This window comes from Scatophagus argus, chromosome 19 (genome assembly GCF_020382885.2).
Source record: "Scatophagus argus isolate fScaArg1 chromosome 19, fScaArg1.pri, whole genome shotgun sequence".
Taxonomy (NCBI): domain Eukaryota; kingdom Metazoa; phylum Chordata; class Actinopteri; family Scatophagidae; genus Scatophagus; species Scatophagus argus.
This window is the reverse complement of record NC_058511.1, coordinates 5314083-5330505: the sequence shown is the minus strand read 5'-3', so window position 1 is coordinate 5330505 and position 16423 is coordinate 5314083. Positions and strand designations below refer to the sequence as shown.

Genomic DNA, 16423 nt, shown 5'->3' with positions numbered 1-16423 from the left:
ACACACACACCACACACACACACGCACGCACGCACTCACACTCACGTTCAAAGACACGTACACACAAACAGGCAGTGAAAACAAACTAATCACGCATCTACATCTCCCACACGGGGACTCTAATTGTAGATGCCTGTCTGAATATGTGTGTGCGCTTACATGGGTGCTGTATGCGTGCACGCGCCTGTATGCGTGTTCAGTGTGTGTCTTGTTGTGTGCTTGTCCTGCGGGGGAGCGCTAGAGGGGGTGTGAGATGGGAGATGTCAAGAGCTGCAAGTAACGATGGAGGTGTCTGAGTGTGTTCCTGCACTGTGTGCGTGTGTGTGTGTGTGTGTGCGTGCGTGTGTGTGTGGTTGACAGCTCCCTAGCCGTCTGATCACAGTGAAACCATAATGAGTCGTAGGCGATGTGTCACAGCATCGCACACACATTCACAATGTCACCCCACCACTCATCACACATGCGCACGTACACAGCCATCCCCTTCGCTACATCCAAGTGTGCAGCTTGCACCCATCAAGTGTTCCCCCATGACACACACACACACACACACACACGGTCAGCCCACTCTCTGAGACTTTTTTGCAGATGCCAAATGTTGCTTTTGGCCACATTAGCGAGACAGACAGATGGACGGGCAGGCAGGCAGACAGAACCTCACAGTCCTTGTTATGTGGCTCCTTGTTGATTATTGGTGATGCAGAATATGAACTGATGCTTATTCTTCGTCTGCATTGATTACAATACAGTAAAAAGCCAGTTTTTCTGGTAGACCAAATTAAAATGTCCACCAGCGTCCATGCTGTGTGTCCTGATGGAAAAGTCTAGTAATGCTGCTGGTTTAACTCCATTTCCAGCAGCATTAGTGTGATGTGGCTAGTGAAAACAGGTGCAGACAGCTCTTATATTTGACAGCAAAGTGCGCACAGTAAAGTACTGTTATTATTGCTGGGCTAAGGTGTGAAGGATCATGCACGTGTCTGCTCTGGATGGGCCTGGAGCCACTGAGAAACTGTGTATGTTTGTAATTGAGGAATCTTAGATAATAATTTTTTTTTATTTTGTATTTTTCAGTGCTTTGCATCAGTGCATCTCACCCTGTGTTAGCCTGAACAGATGGGTTGTTCCAGTATGGTGTGGCCTAAGAAGTAAAAGGCCACGTCCTGGTGTGGCTGCTGGTTTTGACCGTTATATTTGTTTTTGTTAAACTTTTTCCACTCATATTTTTGCAAAGAAGCACCTTTTTCCACACACTCCATTCCCTTAAAGGTTTCTAGTGCCAGTTGCCTCCTACTGCTCTTTGTATGGGTTGGTGGCTTTCCTGGGTCTCCTGGTAGTCCTATAGAACAGTTTATCAGCATTTCTAATCTCTAACGGCTCTTTGCGCCACAGAATATATGTTATATATATTTTTCCCTTTCTCATTTTCCTTTCTCTCATCAGTTATTTTGAAATTTGTACCTCTTTCATCAGATGTGTTACATTTAACGATCTCAAGTAAATGTGCCTTACAAATACCGAAATCAAATAACAGTACGATTGAGGCTACTGGTAGCAATTGTTCCGATAGTTTAACTTTTTTTTTGCTTATGCAAGTCCTTTTGAAGTTTAAGAACCAAGTGTGAGCAAAACATAAACAACGCTTCCTGTTAAAAAATGTTGGCTTCACTGAGGAGGCTTCTCACTCCTCCCACTGACTGCCACTGTGACAAACTAAAACTACCTCTAATGTTTGTCTTAGTACAGTGTCTTAGTTTAACTGTGCTGTTTCATGTCAGTATGTACTGGTCTGTCTCTCTATAGATCCACACGTCTTTGATCAATGGCCGTCCGAGTGCAGATGACCCCTCGCCGACCCTGCTGAACTTCACCTCTGCCCGTTACATCAGGCTGGTGCTCCAGCGAATCAGAACACTGAATGCTGACCTCATGACTCTGACACTCCGTGACCACAAAGATATCGACCCCATCGTGACGAGACGGGTGAGGGTCAACACACAACCACAATACTAGTCTTCTTTTCTTTTCTTTTCTTTCCTTTTTATATCCCATTGTGATGAGAGGCTTTATTTGGACTGTTTTATGTGTGAGTGGAGAAGCGGAGCCTCGTAAAGGTGGGCGGCTTGTAGCTCAGGAGGTAGAGCGGGCGACTGACTGTGTGTGAATGTGAGTGAATGACAGGCAAGTAGTAAAGCATGGGATACAAGCACTGCATAAATGCAGCCATTGACTTACACTGCTATTCACCATAATTTGTCAGAAGGGTCAGGGCATCCCTTTTCAGTGGTAATCAGCACTGTGATAAGAGAGCAAAGTCTTGTTCTCATACCATCTCTGACATCCTCCTTATAGTATGTTTCTCTCGTGTTTTCCCTCTCTCTTTGTCTTTTCAGTACTACTACTCCATTAAGGACATCTCGGTCGGAGGCATGTGTATCTGTTACGGCCACGCCAAAGCCTGTCCGCTCAACACTGTTACAAAGGTAAAATACTTTACTCTCTGTTTCTCTCAGCCTGTTTAACAATACCGCCGAGGTAATAGAGTCCCCTGTGTGCTGTTGAACAGAAGCAAGAACCCTCTGGCACCAGCTTTTAATCTACCGCCCTGTATCAGACTTTCTGTGTGTGTGTGTGTGTGTGTGTGTGTGTGTGTCTGTGAGGGACACAGGTGACACCGTGAAGGGTTGTCTCCCGTGTCACTTCAAACAGCAGAGAGTTTGATACCCCCCCCCCCCCCCCCCCCCCCCCCCCCCCACCCCCCACCCCCACACACACACACACACAAACAAACTGAGTCCTGTGTCCTTTACATGTCCCGAGGCTGAACCACGAAGACTAGCCCAGATGTGACACTGGTGTCTGGTCCCTCGGTGATGATGTCATTGACAATAAGTGATGTCACTGATGTGTAAAGAGCTCCGATTTCTTCCTCTCTCCATCTCTTAAGGGCATTTTGAAAAGGTATTTTGAATCAACTGAACACAGCCACCAACCACCAGCATGCGCTCGTTGGCTGACATATTTGTGTGTTTCTACAGGGATCGTACATAGTTAGTTATAAATGTGACACATTATCAACTGCATTCCACTTTATTTACCTGTAATTTTGTGATCCTGATTTTCTTTACCCCTCTGTTCCTGGGACATTTAGCTCCTTTACTCTGATACAGTTTCATCCGTCCATGCTGTGGCTTCCTGGGCAGACGTTCAGGAAGCAGAAAAGGTGGAGACCCGTGAGATGATTTGTTGATGATCGTTTGTTCAGATGTGTGCTCAGTATAAAGGCAGCCTGAAGCCAGAGCTGCAGCCTTGTGTCTCAGACAAAAGAGGCAAATTCACTGGTGCCAACAAATCCAAGCTTGGCTCTTGCTGTGCTATTGTACTGCTCCCCTCTCAGTTAATCTGGCACCCTCTCCACATCAACCAATTTACAGAAAGTCATAAATTGAATTACTGAACCCCAGAGGTGGCAAATATCCTGCTACATTCTGCTTCGACTGTGTTTAGTCTTGAATTTATTTCTCTCCTGGGAGAGTAATAGTGAGCCCACTTGCCCCCTGACTGACAATGTGGAAAGTGAACCGAGTTCGCTTATTGCAGTTGGTCCTCCTGTGAACATATTGTTGTTTGATACGCGATTAGTAGGTGATACATATTGATGATTGCCTGTTTGCAGCCCTGAACGTTTTGATGTCATACGTGTTACACAAAGAAGACAATTTACACTGTTTCTTAAAGTTAAGGAGATGGAGCTGGTTGGTAGCTTCTGCTTTTTCTTGTAATTCAAAAGCGAGCATCAGAACGCAGGGCAACCTCCAAACTGTATGCAGGGCTGATCTAAATTTGTGTCAGGCCGAGGCCCAGCATTTTTGGATTTAGATAGTTCTCCTTCACCAGGCACTTGACAGATTGCGGAGAAAAAGTGGCTGTGTTGGAATCCAAATTCAACGATGACTCAGATTGTTACCATGTTTAGCCTCCTCTTTGAAATCAGACTGCAGAAGATCCACTTATTTAAACACAGTTGCCCATGTGCATTTGAATTTCAACTCTGTGAAACTTCTGCCTTGTTAATGTGTGTTTTTTCCCCTCTGTTTGTGTGTGAATATCTTCGTGTGTAGAAGTTTAGCTGTGAATGTGAACACAACACATGCGGGGAGAGCTGTGATCGTTGTTGCCCTGGTTACCACCAGCAGGCCTGGATGGCTGGAACCTTCCACACTCGACATATCTGTGAGAGTAAGAAAGACGTAACACCACCACAAATTACACACTTTGATTACACACAGTCCTAAAGCAGTGCATCCATGGCACAACAATTCCTACTCACACAGGAACTAATCAAACATCGAAATGTACCTCCAGAGCTCCCATGATACTGCAGGCACCCACTGTACGTTTACTGTAATATAACACATGTACCCACACACCAAATGTTACTTGCTAATATGTCTGGAATATTACTATAGCACACCGACAGCTTATATGAACACAGGCTTTATGATACGAACTGTGAAATTTATATTCTCGCCATCCGGTCAGGATCAGTCTTTAATATAAGTATAAAAATCAAAAGTCACCCTTTGCATCCATTAACCTTCATCAGCTTTGTAGCAGCAGAGCTGTGAGGTTAGGTGCTCCTGCCTTTCATCATAAAACTAGGGTTACAGCATGTAATCTTCACTTTATTTCACACAGGCTACAACTTCTAACAGCCTCTGTAGTGTCAGTGGCCTGATAGCTGCTCCTTCTGCCTCAACACTGACACAACAAGAACAAGCTGACAAGACGTTAAAGATCCTGACTGGCACAGTGGGACCAGAGTGTCCAAAACAGACAGGCTAGTGCAGTAATGGAGGAAAGCCCAGGAGCACCGCACAGCAACTAAGCAAGTTGGCAGTTCCAACTCTTGGTTTAGACCTGGGGAATGGGCCCTGAAATGTTCTGGAGATAATGGATAAAATGCACAGATTCGCACTGTTGTCCTACCACATGATCAAATGGTGGACGGAGGATCCCTCTCTGCTGTTTCTGGCATTTCAAGTACAGGCCAACCACCAATAGAGACACACATCATGCACGGAAACCAGTAGTTTCACTGCTTCCTTCCAGTCTAGGAGGTGCATACGGCTGTGTTCAGTCAGATAACAGCATGGCCTGAAAAACTGCAGGCCCCTCGTTCATTTTAGAGGGGCCATTGCACATCGCTCAACTTTTGCTGCAGTGTAAATCAGTATCATCCAGCCAATCAAGTATGAACACATCTGTTACAGGGTTTCATAATGTTGTTGCAGTCGTACTGTAACGTTCTAGAGTTTAGTATTAGAAAGCTTGTGCCATGCTGTGCAGTATTTTGATATCTTTATAAGTCTTCACATAAATGGATTTATTACTCAAGCTTCCTCAATCATATTTAATCATCTCATCGTGCCTGAAAAAACATGTTCCCACTACATTTAAATTCAGCCCTGTTTCTTGTCTGAACACCTGGCAACTTATAGGGCAGATAGCTGTGATCCTTGGCCTATCACACGTTTTAAATCCTGGCCACAATCACACTGCAAGACGCTTTCTTGTCATTCGTACATGTTGGACGTAGGAAATGGCGAGGACAAGCTGAGTGAAATGGAAGACCCGCTTTTTCCTCCCTGGACCCTGGAGATAACACGCTGCTCACTGCCAGTGTGTAAACCTCAGGGTGCTGTCTTCAAAACAGGATTTTGATGTTTCTCTAAACTGCCATGTTGAGGAAGTGAATGGATTAAAAAAGCGGTCCTCTTTGCTTCATGCTTGGTATAGAGATGGCCGGAGCAGGACTCAACAATCCTGTCAAACACAACACCAACTTTGTGTGCGTGTGTGTGTGTGTGCGTGTGTGTGTGTGTTTTTCAGAGTGTAACTGCCATGGTAAGGCAGAGGAGTGCTACTTCAATCAGACAGTCGCAGACCTGTCACTCAGCCTGGACAGCCATGGTCAGTACAGAGGGGGCGGAGTCTGTATCAGTTGTCGTGACAACACAGCTGGAATCAACTGTCAGACATGCATTGATGGATTTTACAGACCCTCTGCGGTACGTCACATGTTGCCTGGTCTGTGCTGAATTATCTCATTAAGTGGATGTCAACTGTGTTGAATATGCCTTTGCCTTCTTCACCTGGCCAGGTGAGCGCTGAGGAGGAGAACCCCTGCATCCCCTGCTCATGTGACTCGCACGGTTCTATCAGCCAATCGTGTGTCCGAGATTCAAGCCAGGCTACGCCCAGTATGCAGATGCACTTTTTAAAATTTTTCTGTCTGTCTTTATGTCTGTCAGGCTTTACTCCCTCTGGATATCGTTCATGTCTTGAAGTATAAACAAATTCAGTGCCTGAGTAGGCGCACATACAGAACTTTTCAGCGAATGCCAACGCACGTTTCTCATTTTAATTCTTTTTAAAGTGCTGCTTCAGTAACTCCAACATCTCATCGATTTGGTCCTGCTTGATTTTCTTTGGGGTTAGCCAAGTTCAGCTGAAGTTTCTGTTCTTAAAAACTGTCTTTGACAGAACAACTATTTATATTAGAGATAATTTTATTCCTCTTTGTAACTGTAGTTTTTTTATGTCTTGTAGAGGAGCTATTTTAGGTGCAGCCACTTCAAAGAGATACACATTCGGTTTCACTCGCACTGTTGTTTTTTTAAAATGTGTGTGTGTGTGTGTGTGTTTGTGTGTGTGTGTGTGTTTGATTGACAGGCCAGCCAGCAGGGTCATGCCGGTGTAAGGAGGGTTTTGGGGGTCTGCGATGTGACAGGTGAGAGACACCCATACACAGACACACTCACACACACACACACACACACACACACACACACACACACACAGACACACTCACACACACACGCACACACACAGAGACAGACACATTGTGACAGGTGAGCAGAACCTTTCAGCTTCTGTCTATTCCAATTAGCGTTTGGAAATTGCCAGAAAGTTTCCATTAAGTTCTTTGCTGATATTTTTCATCAAGCACACAGACGCGTGGTTTTGTACCTTACACTATGTAAAGAAGTCTGAAAAAAGGGCAAATATGACATGTACTGTTTTTTTTTTGCTATTTTGTTTTGCTGTTTTTCCTAAAACTTGGATATCATGTCTTTGATAACATCAAGAAAAGTCATTAAGGAAGCTCTTCAGGTCAAAATCAAAACTTTTAAAAAGAAATGTAAAAAAACAAGAAAAGCTTTCTGTCTGACCTGTAAACCTGTCAACAACGTGCTTCATCTTAAATTGTTAATCTTTTATCGTATTACCTTCATCTCTTATTGCTGTAATTGCTTGTTGCATTATCATCTTTCCCACTGCAACGACTCAATATCCCTGTGGGTATCATTCAGGTTTAATGTGACCTAATCTAATCTAAAAGCTGATACAACTTTTCCTCCAAACTTTTTAATGACCTGCCCTCGGATCAGGCTGGCATCTTCTTTAAAATCACTTCCTGAAATGCTCTTTAATAGGCTCGCTTCAGCTCACTTTCTCTTTGTTTCTCGTATATTTCCTCTGAGACTGTACATGCGTGCACGTCACCTGTGGTGCAAAGTCAGCCGTTTGCAGACTGAAGGTTCAGTGTCTGACTCAGGACGGACGCGGTGGTTGTTAGCGGCATTGACCATGTGACCTTCTGGTGATGGAAAGCCCTCTGTAATACTCACCGCCGTCATCTTTATTGTCCTTATTAAACTCATTTGTCTCCAGGTGTGCTGTCGGTTATATGGGCTACCCGTCCTGCCAGCGCTGCAACTGCAGTGTTGAAGGAAGCACCAACGATGACCCTTGTATAACACCCTGTGTGTGCAAGGTACACACACGCACACACGCACATGCATGGGCTAAAATACTGACAAGTAGTCTGCGCTAACCTTTACAGCCCTGTCATCATTATCTTCACCGCATTAACACTGCAGTAGTGTGCCCTTGTGTGCATAGCATTAGTTTGAGGGCAGCCCATAAACTGTGCTGCATCTTTCTACCCTGCAGGAAAACGTGGAGGGGGAAAACTGCGACCGTTGTAAACTGGGATTCTATAATCTTCAAGGTGACAATCGACGCGGCTGTGAAAAGTGCTCCTGTATGGGCGTAGCCAGTCAGTGCTTTGCCTCCACATGGACCTATCAGAATGTAGGCATTGTTGGACACACACACACACGCACACACACACACACACCACACCTTCTCTGTCCACCAACTGGGATGTTTCCGTTTGGGTTGATGATGAGAAGATGATATAAACAAAAAGAATTGTCACGATGAACGGATCGACTTGCTTTGGTGAAGTGCGACTGTTTGAACTTTGAATATCACAGATTTTTGAGTGTTGGGCCCGACAGCCCAAAACAAGGTAAGATGTGGCCCTTTACTGTTGTTCTGCTGCACTGAACACTTAATATACAACATAACCCCATTAACATAACCTCGCCACACTGGAATATGAACAGGAGCAGATTGTAAAATTATATTCAGCAGGTAAAATATGGTAACATATTTTTCAGACATGTTTTCATGCTCCCTGCAGGTTAGCGTGTTAGCGGTTTAACTGTCAGCTTCACCACCGAGCCCTGTCTGTATTCTCTACGTTACAAAGTTTACTTTGTGTGCACGGATTAACTTTGCTGTGCCACATTCTCCTGCAACCAGCTTTCACATGATCTTCCTCTCTTGATGGCCAGTTGTCCTGGAGTTATGGATGATCTTTCAGTAGCTTATTGATTTTACTTAGTCAGTTAAACTCGATTTCAATTCTTAACACAGTACAATTGGGCAACCATGCAGCTAATGCTCAGTTTTGAGCATCACGAGTTGCACGCAACTTAATTAACCCACCATAATGCACATTTAATTGCACTTATTTTATCTGCTTTTCTTATTTTCACGATTTTCTTTTACATACACCTGTTAAAGAGAAAGGAATCTTTGACTGATTAGTCAGAAGAAGTTTCCCGGGTTACAGGATAATGAACGCATCAAACAGTGTAAAACAGTGAATTCGTCTGGCCCAGACTTTTAAGAATATCAAAAGTCAGCTGCGAAATGGGTTCGCGTGCAGCAGTGAGCGGCAGTGAGGTGTAAAAGCAAGGACTAATCTTTGGACCCTTAGAGGAGTGGCTGTGGACGGAGCACAGCGGAGGTGAGAGAAGAGGAGAGGAGTGAAAATGAGGAGAAAAAAGACGAGATGGGAGGACGAGACTGGAAAGACGAAGGGAGGAGACAAGGCAAGAGGCAAGAAGGAGGAGAGAGGTGAAAAGAGGAAAACAGTTTTTGACTGACAGGCGGGGTGGGAGAGGAGGGGAGAGGGGACGCTGACAGGATGACAGCTCTGATTTAGACACCGATTGTGTGTGTGTGTTCAAAAGGGGAATCCAAGGTCAGGTTAATTGCAACGACAGATGTGTGTCTAGCTGTCGCTCTAACACACACACGCACACACGCATGCACGCGCGATCCTTCAGGAGCTGAGGAAAAAGAAACTCTTTCTAGGTGTCAGCTGGAAGTCTTTGTGGCTGACAGGTGACAGATGCACAAAACCTTTACACGTACTTTGAGTTTTACATTTTTGTTGATACGACCTCTCATTTCGATCGGATGGGGCCTTAAAATATCTTGAAAGGTGGCATTTTAAGGTTGCGCATGCTACACCAGCACTAACAAAATACCGATAGGTGTGACTGTTACTCATCTGTGACATTTTAAAAGCGGTTTGGTTTTATTTGCGGCGCTTCAAGCTAGAAGGTATTGAATGCCTTCTGAATGGTGGACATTACACCACCAGATTGACTTGACTTAGAAAATACTGACCAATCACTGTGAGAAAATGCTGCTACTCTCTTTTCTGTTGGAGATGCTTAGTGGCTTGGGGATCATTTACTGTTTAAATGTTTATTCACTTATTTGGCAGAGTAGGCTCTGCTCCTGCTCCGGGCGCTGCACGGTGAACTCAAGCAGTATTGTGGGATTCAGCAGCGAGTGCAATAAACCTCGAGGGCTTTGCTGAACAGAGTCCAGTCATCATTTAGAATTTGCACACACGAAGCACACACACTCGGAGAAGCCAGGTTGTTGGTGTAGAACGGGAGGAAGGTAGGTAGTGGAGGGTCACATCTTCTGAGACGGTACATGGAGTAGGCACCGGCAAAGATAACTACCAGCCGGGCATTTTGAGTGAACCCTGTCAGATTATTTAATCCATCTACATTCAACACGCCTGGTGACTTGCTTTAACATGTTTGCTGTCAGACCTTACTGATCTGCTGTCAGTTCTGTTGGAAACTCTCCGAACATACTTCTAAAAGATCAAACTGAAATCCTTTCAAACATTCATACAAATTGTTCCCTTGATTACTGTATTTAACATTTCTCATCTATACGTGACTCACTTGCACTTAAAGCACGGGGCTGCTGAAAAGCTTGAGTTAAAACTGAAGGCAAAGTCCTTGTTCAAACCTTCACTGTGCTATAAAAGAGAAACGAGTCACCGAATGGCTATAGCTCTTTGTGATTTCCTGATATCACGCCACACAAATTGTGAGTGTTGAATTTGAAACGGCTGACCGCAAAGTAAAGTAAACTTTGTGCATAACTGAAATGAGACGTCTATTGTAAATCTTGTAATCTATGAAATTTATTGTACCTGAAAGTCAGCCTTTTAACGTCAGTATGCTGTCGTTAGGAAAAAGTGTTGCTGAAAGTAAATCTTTGACTTGTTTTGCAGGAGACCACTCTGACGGGCTGGCACCTGGTGGGAGATACAGGAAGAACAGTGTGGTCTGTTCACAGACAGACGCCTCCGTATCTGAGCGTCCGACACTCAGATGTTGTGACTGATCTTGGCTCAGCCTACTACTGGAACGCACCTGGACTATACCTGGGAAACAAGGTGAGACGCAGGCACACTCATTTGTTTTGAGCCAAAAATGCTTTCTTGTTAATGTTTGTGGTTGTTTGAGTTAAAGGCACAGTAATGAAGTTTGTATGGCCCGATTTTACTTTCACAGTGTTGTTGTGGATAGGTTATCCTGCACACCTGAGACCGTACACTGACAGCACATTACTTATCAGTTAGCTACACCTGTGATTATTTCTGCGCTTGTTGAAGTAATGATAATTCTGCTGCTAAAAATGTCCACACAATAGTTTGGAATATCTATAAATGACTTTTTGGTACCTGGAGAACTTCCTAGAAAAGTGCTGTGAATGTAATGGAAAAAAATACATTCTTCATAATAAGTTTACACTTTAATCTTCTCAAACTTAATGTTTTTACAGACTTTGTAGTGAAATGTGTTCCAGTTGTTGCTTCCATTCCCTGTACAAAAATGCAAATTTGTGAGGTGTCACACAAAGAAATTACCTAAATCCCCAATCCTTTACTGTACCTTACAATTACAGTTTTCAAAGCAAGTCGCTTATGACTGCTAAGATTGAGAACCTTTTTGCAGCTTTTTAAATTATTCTCAGAGTGTGTTGCTCCAACAACATTCAAGACCAGTAGAGGTGACAAAAGTACCTCAGGTTGTGTGGGTTTTATTCTGTGCGGTTCCAGTGTATTCAAACAAAGGTGAGCCACAGTTTGAACGTGTGATCTGACTGTCAGGCCGCTTTCATGTTGTTGCTAAGAACATTTACAGCTTTTACCATTTTTACAGCCTATCGATGTCGTTGATGGGAAAATATGCAAAAGCTGACACGAGGCTGCATCATTAGGACACGCTTGAATATATAAACAGATCCAGTTTATGATCTAAAAGTGTATCCCCTGGATGCGAGGCTGGTGAGAACGTATCCTGCTGGGAGCAGCCGCGCTCCTCTTTAAATGCGCCTGCTAATGTCGACTGTTTGAATTTTTTTTTTTCTGCTGTGGTTCTCTGTGGCCACGATTAGACTTTATCACTCCAGCTGGCAAATAGCTGCAGTCCATGTTTCTGAAGTCGAGATGTTGCCCTACTACAACAACACACTGACTGTGATGTTAGTCTGGGTGTCATGGCTTAGAGGAATATACCACAGAATTTCATTACTTTACACCCTGCAGGCCTGGCTTGTCATCTCACTTCTTTGTCTGAACCTCTATCGCTCCCTCCCTCTAACCATCCCTCCATCCCCGCTTCTTTTCATTGGTCTGCTCCTCTAACTCTCACTCCGTCTCTCCAGGACTCCCATTTTTCACCTCCCTGTTCCTAAATCATCTCCCTCTACTTCCCCCGAGCTCTCTTCTTTCCCTCTTTCTGCATCTCTCTGGCTGGCTTTGTGTCTCTCAGGGTAAACAGTGTTTCGCCTGTTGAACTCGATAATCAACTGTTTTTCTCTTAGTGCACACGCACTCTCACACACACACACACACACACACAGAAACACATATACTCATTCAAACACATACTCACACACACACAAACACTCACACACACTCCCAGGCCTATATAAGTCAGATAATGATGTGTTTTGGAGGCATTAAGGACAGCAGAGCAGAACTGAATGCCTCCAAACATGGGAAACAAACAAATTACCACTCTGTGTGTGTGTGTGTGTGTGTGTGTGCGTGTATGTGTGTGTGTGAGATCGCTGGGAGCAGCATGCGACTATGAAAAAGCGATTCTTTGCTTCAATCTATGATCATGTTACAGAGATAGATGCTATGTGACTTGACTATTTCACAGACACACTCACATACAAACACTCACACACATACACGCTGTGGTCTGTCATGTTAGCGTGTGTCATTAGAAGTGACAGGCTGTGTGTGTAATGACAAGCTAAGAGTATAAATGTGTGTGTGTGTGATAACATTCTTAATCCTCGTGCATGACCTCCTGCATTATTAATGCCAAGGATGCTCATTGGCCCGTTAGCGCGCTCTGTGCATGCTCATTGGTCCAGAAGCACGTTCCACTGATGCTCATTGGGTGTTTTATCAGCCGTGTAGGTCCAGGGACTGCTCATTCTCAAGGATGGCCATTAGTGTCATTAAAGAATATTTTTGCAGTGTTTCTGGTTTGTTTAGCAGTGGAGTGCAAGTAAGTGGGGATCAGCATGAGGGACGAATATAAACTTACAATGTTGCAAGTATGAGAATGCAGCATGTTTTTACCCAGAGTGGCATCTCCCAACAATGACCATTTTAACATCTTTCTGCTCGTGGGTTTGGTTTTAAATTACAATCATAGTTCATAATTAAGTAACTATAAGATCATATAATTACTATTATAAGATATTATACTTATTTAAATTACTTCTCACCAACCAAATTCTCAGCAATAAAGTTAAATAAATCAGCAATGTTGACACATATAATGAATTCATAAGACAGCATATTGTCTTACGTTATATATATGTGACGTAATCTAATGTTTTGACTTTTCCCCAACATGGATATTGATAAGTGATTGACTTGTATGTTTTTGTTAATCAGAAACACTACTTTGCAAAGCTGTATCATCCCAAGGTCCACTTTGCACTTCTGGAGCTTTGGATCAGTTTGAGCATGTAGTTATTCAAAATTCCCTTTTCTTCTGAGCTTTTTAAGGGCTTGTCGTTCATGTTAGCTTAAAAGATGAGTTTCAGAGTTTGTTGCTGATCATGGACACAGAAGTTGACAAAATAACCCCACTTTTAAGTAGTAGATTTTGCCACACTGTAAATGAGTACTAGATTTTATATATATATATTATATATATATATTTCGTTCTGTGTACGCTGTTGCATACTGAATGACAATAAAGTCTGACGTTCTGATACAACAGACTGTCTTAGCGTTTTGGAAATGATTGAACAGTAAAGAAATTAAAAAGCTTCAAAAGCAGCCTCCCATACTGACCTCCATCTTGTACCAGACAGTCAAAAAGCATTAAAGTATGAAAAACAAGAAATTCTCGTCATTTAGAGGAAAGGACTGACACAAAGAAAGGAAGAGAGAGTACCGGGAGATTGAAGCAGGGAGATAAAGTGGGTGATGGATGAACATGGGGAGAGGAAACACAACCTTTTTTGACAGCTGATGAAAGAAACCTCAAGTGTTGAAAATTGACAGACACACGAATACACAGCTCAGCTTGTATTACATTTCATCCTAACTCCCCTGCAGTTCTGCCTCTACTGACCCCAACTTTCTCTAAGCATTTCTATAAAGAGGAAGTAATATAAGGAAGAAAACCTGCTACAGGTGGAAACCTGAGGCCGAATAGCATTTAGAGAAATGCTCTGGTTTCACCTTGGTTGGAGATTGTCACCGCAAAGTTGTGTTGAAAGCGTTTCTGTAAAATAGCTTTATGGGAGAAAATTTCTTCACGAGGAACATCAGCTTTTACCGAGCTGCTGAGCTGCGACTTATGAGAGAGAAAAGTGTGTGCAGAGGAGTTTGTGTATAGTGCCGCTCCTAATCTGGTCTTGATTGCACGAGATGGATTTCCCGTCCTGTTTCCTCACTTTCTTCTCTGCCTTACCTTTCTTTTTTTTTTCTCTCTCTCTCTCTCTCTCTCTTACATGGCTGAAGAAGTGCCTTTACATCAATCACAGTGGATTCGTTCCAGTTTACATCAACCAGATAATTTCTTGTCACACACATTTGTGTGCCTGGAAAGTGTGTGCAAAAGCTCCACACAGCAATCCCACGGCTCAGGAAAAAAGAAAATCATTACACCTGCTTATCACTTCCAGTAACGCAACAGAAATGATCGTTTCAGTTCTGAACCACTGATGTTCATTACGACAGTGAATGTCAAACAAAATATACCACGCAGTCGGTATATTGCGGTTTGCGTAAGCGTTCTGACTTCCTGTTGCAGAGGATGCTACTTTTCGATTGCCCCACAGCTGCGCTTTTTCTGGATGGCATTAAAGGGCATAGAAGTAGTTAACGGCTCTTGATAACCGTCAAGATGTGCAAAGTTGTTTATTAATAGCAAAGTGCAGTTCAGTGTTGTGCTGTAAAGCTTCCATTGCGCTGTGAAGTTATCAGTTTCCTGTAGTGCAGAGGCTGATAAACGCTGATGGTATTGTGTGCGTTTGCATATTCATACAGTTACGGCCGACTTAGCATGATGTTGACGCCTCTTGTTGACGCTACAGTGCCCACATACGTGAGCCTGATCCCAGCCCTCAGAGGTGGATCTGCACTGACTGCATTGAATAATAGGGTGTCATCTCACCATTGTTTGTTACTTCAGTTCTGATACACAGCAAGCTGCTGGAGTTGACTTTCAAGAGTCGGCGAGCCGTGGGAGTGCAGGACATTAATTGATCGGCTCTTACGAGGCTGGAAGCAAATGAGTGAGCTGCTCTTAGTCATCTTCCTGGATGAGACATGCAAACTGAGCTACAGTCCATCCACGCCTCTCTTCTCTGCCATCAGTAGTGATAATCATGTCGCAGTACAGCTCACATTCACCCCAAAATTCAATAATGTTGCTTCTTTGTATTTTTCAAGTGGCACAATAAGTGTCTGTGTTGCAAAAGTGTAGTATGCAGAAAAAAAAAGTCTGTTTGCCAGTAAGTTTTACTGCAGTTGCCTGCAGTCTACCTAATCTTAGTCAAATAATCTTTACCCAAGCTGCACCATAAATACATGAGACAAAATGAATACATGTACGCATCTGTAAGCACTTGTATGTGTCCATGGGCCTAATCAAGCACATCATCAGCCCCTTGAGGCCAGGAAAAGACCTCATCAAGTGACCTCCTGTAACCCCAAGCTTCATCTGAGGGCCCCATGCAGAGCGCTTCAGACGAACAGCTGACAAACGATCTGTCTCATTCCTATCTGCCAGCGCCCACTTAGGGTTCACAGCCCCAAAACTGAGGACCCGTTTTGACCCCGGGCTGCTCTGGCAGCATTGATGCCGGAGCAAGTACCTCCACCTCTACAGCATACAGCGTGAAAGCAGAACCGTCCCACAGCTGAGAAAACATTCCCTCAGTTGGGGGAAGCTGCAGGAGAGTGTCAAGTCAGCGTATAAGCAACAACGTGAAAACTACCAGGAGAAAATAAATAAATAAATAAAAAAATAAAAGTGCTCAACGTTTCTCGAGGACGCTCAAATTTAATCTGCCTGAATTTCATTCACAAATAATCCAAATTGGATTATTAAGTTGGATAATCATTTTCGTCTCATTTTTATTCACTGACAAAACAATTGAATTGATTTCAGCGTAGTTTTGGTTCTGGTGCGTTAGTTTTTATTTAGTTATCATTAACTTTGACGAAAGTTATTTGTCAACGAAATTTACGATTCTGCGGCGGACATGCGTGCAGAATCTTCAAAAACTGCAGGAGGAACCCAAACCGTGTTTTTATATTTTATAAGTCCATAATTTTTTTAATCATGAAACAGATGTTCCTGTAGTGACCACTGAAGTAAATCAGTCCTCTCATGTTAATCCGCATTAGCTTAAACCA

At 43.4% G+C, this 16423-nt stretch overlaps 1 protein-coding gene across 9 annotated transcripts in view; it reads left to right on the top strand.

Annotated features, from left to right (window-relative positions):
- lama2 (laminin, alpha 2) overlaps positions 1 to 16423 on the top strand; it is a 152818-nt gene that overhangs the window by 45964 nt on the left and 90431 nt on the right. For 8 of the 9 annotated variants that reach the window (XM_046372362.1, XM_046372366.1, XM_046372365.1 and 5 more), the window contains exons 6-14: positions 1804 to 1983; positions 2394 to 2483; positions 4122 to 4239; positions 5893 to 6071; positions 6164 to 6263; positions 6736 to 6793; positions 7738 to 7840; positions 8020 to 8160; positions 10748 to 10912. In XM_046372362.1, the coding sequence (XP_046228318.1) occupies positions 1804 to 1983; positions 2394 to 2483; positions 4122 to 4239; positions 5893 to 6071; positions 6164 to 6263; positions 6736 to 6793; positions 7738 to 7840; positions 8020 to 8160; positions 10748 to 10912 (1134 nt within the window). Of the gene's footprint in view, positions 1 to 1803; positions 1984 to 2393; positions 2484 to 4121; positions 4240 to 5892; positions 6072 to 6163; positions 6264 to 6735; positions 6794 to 7737; positions 7841 to 8019; positions 8161 to 8927; positions 9277 to 10747; positions 10913 to 16423 lie in introns of those variants that run through there. The other variant, XM_046372367.1, reaches the window with a different exon arrangement.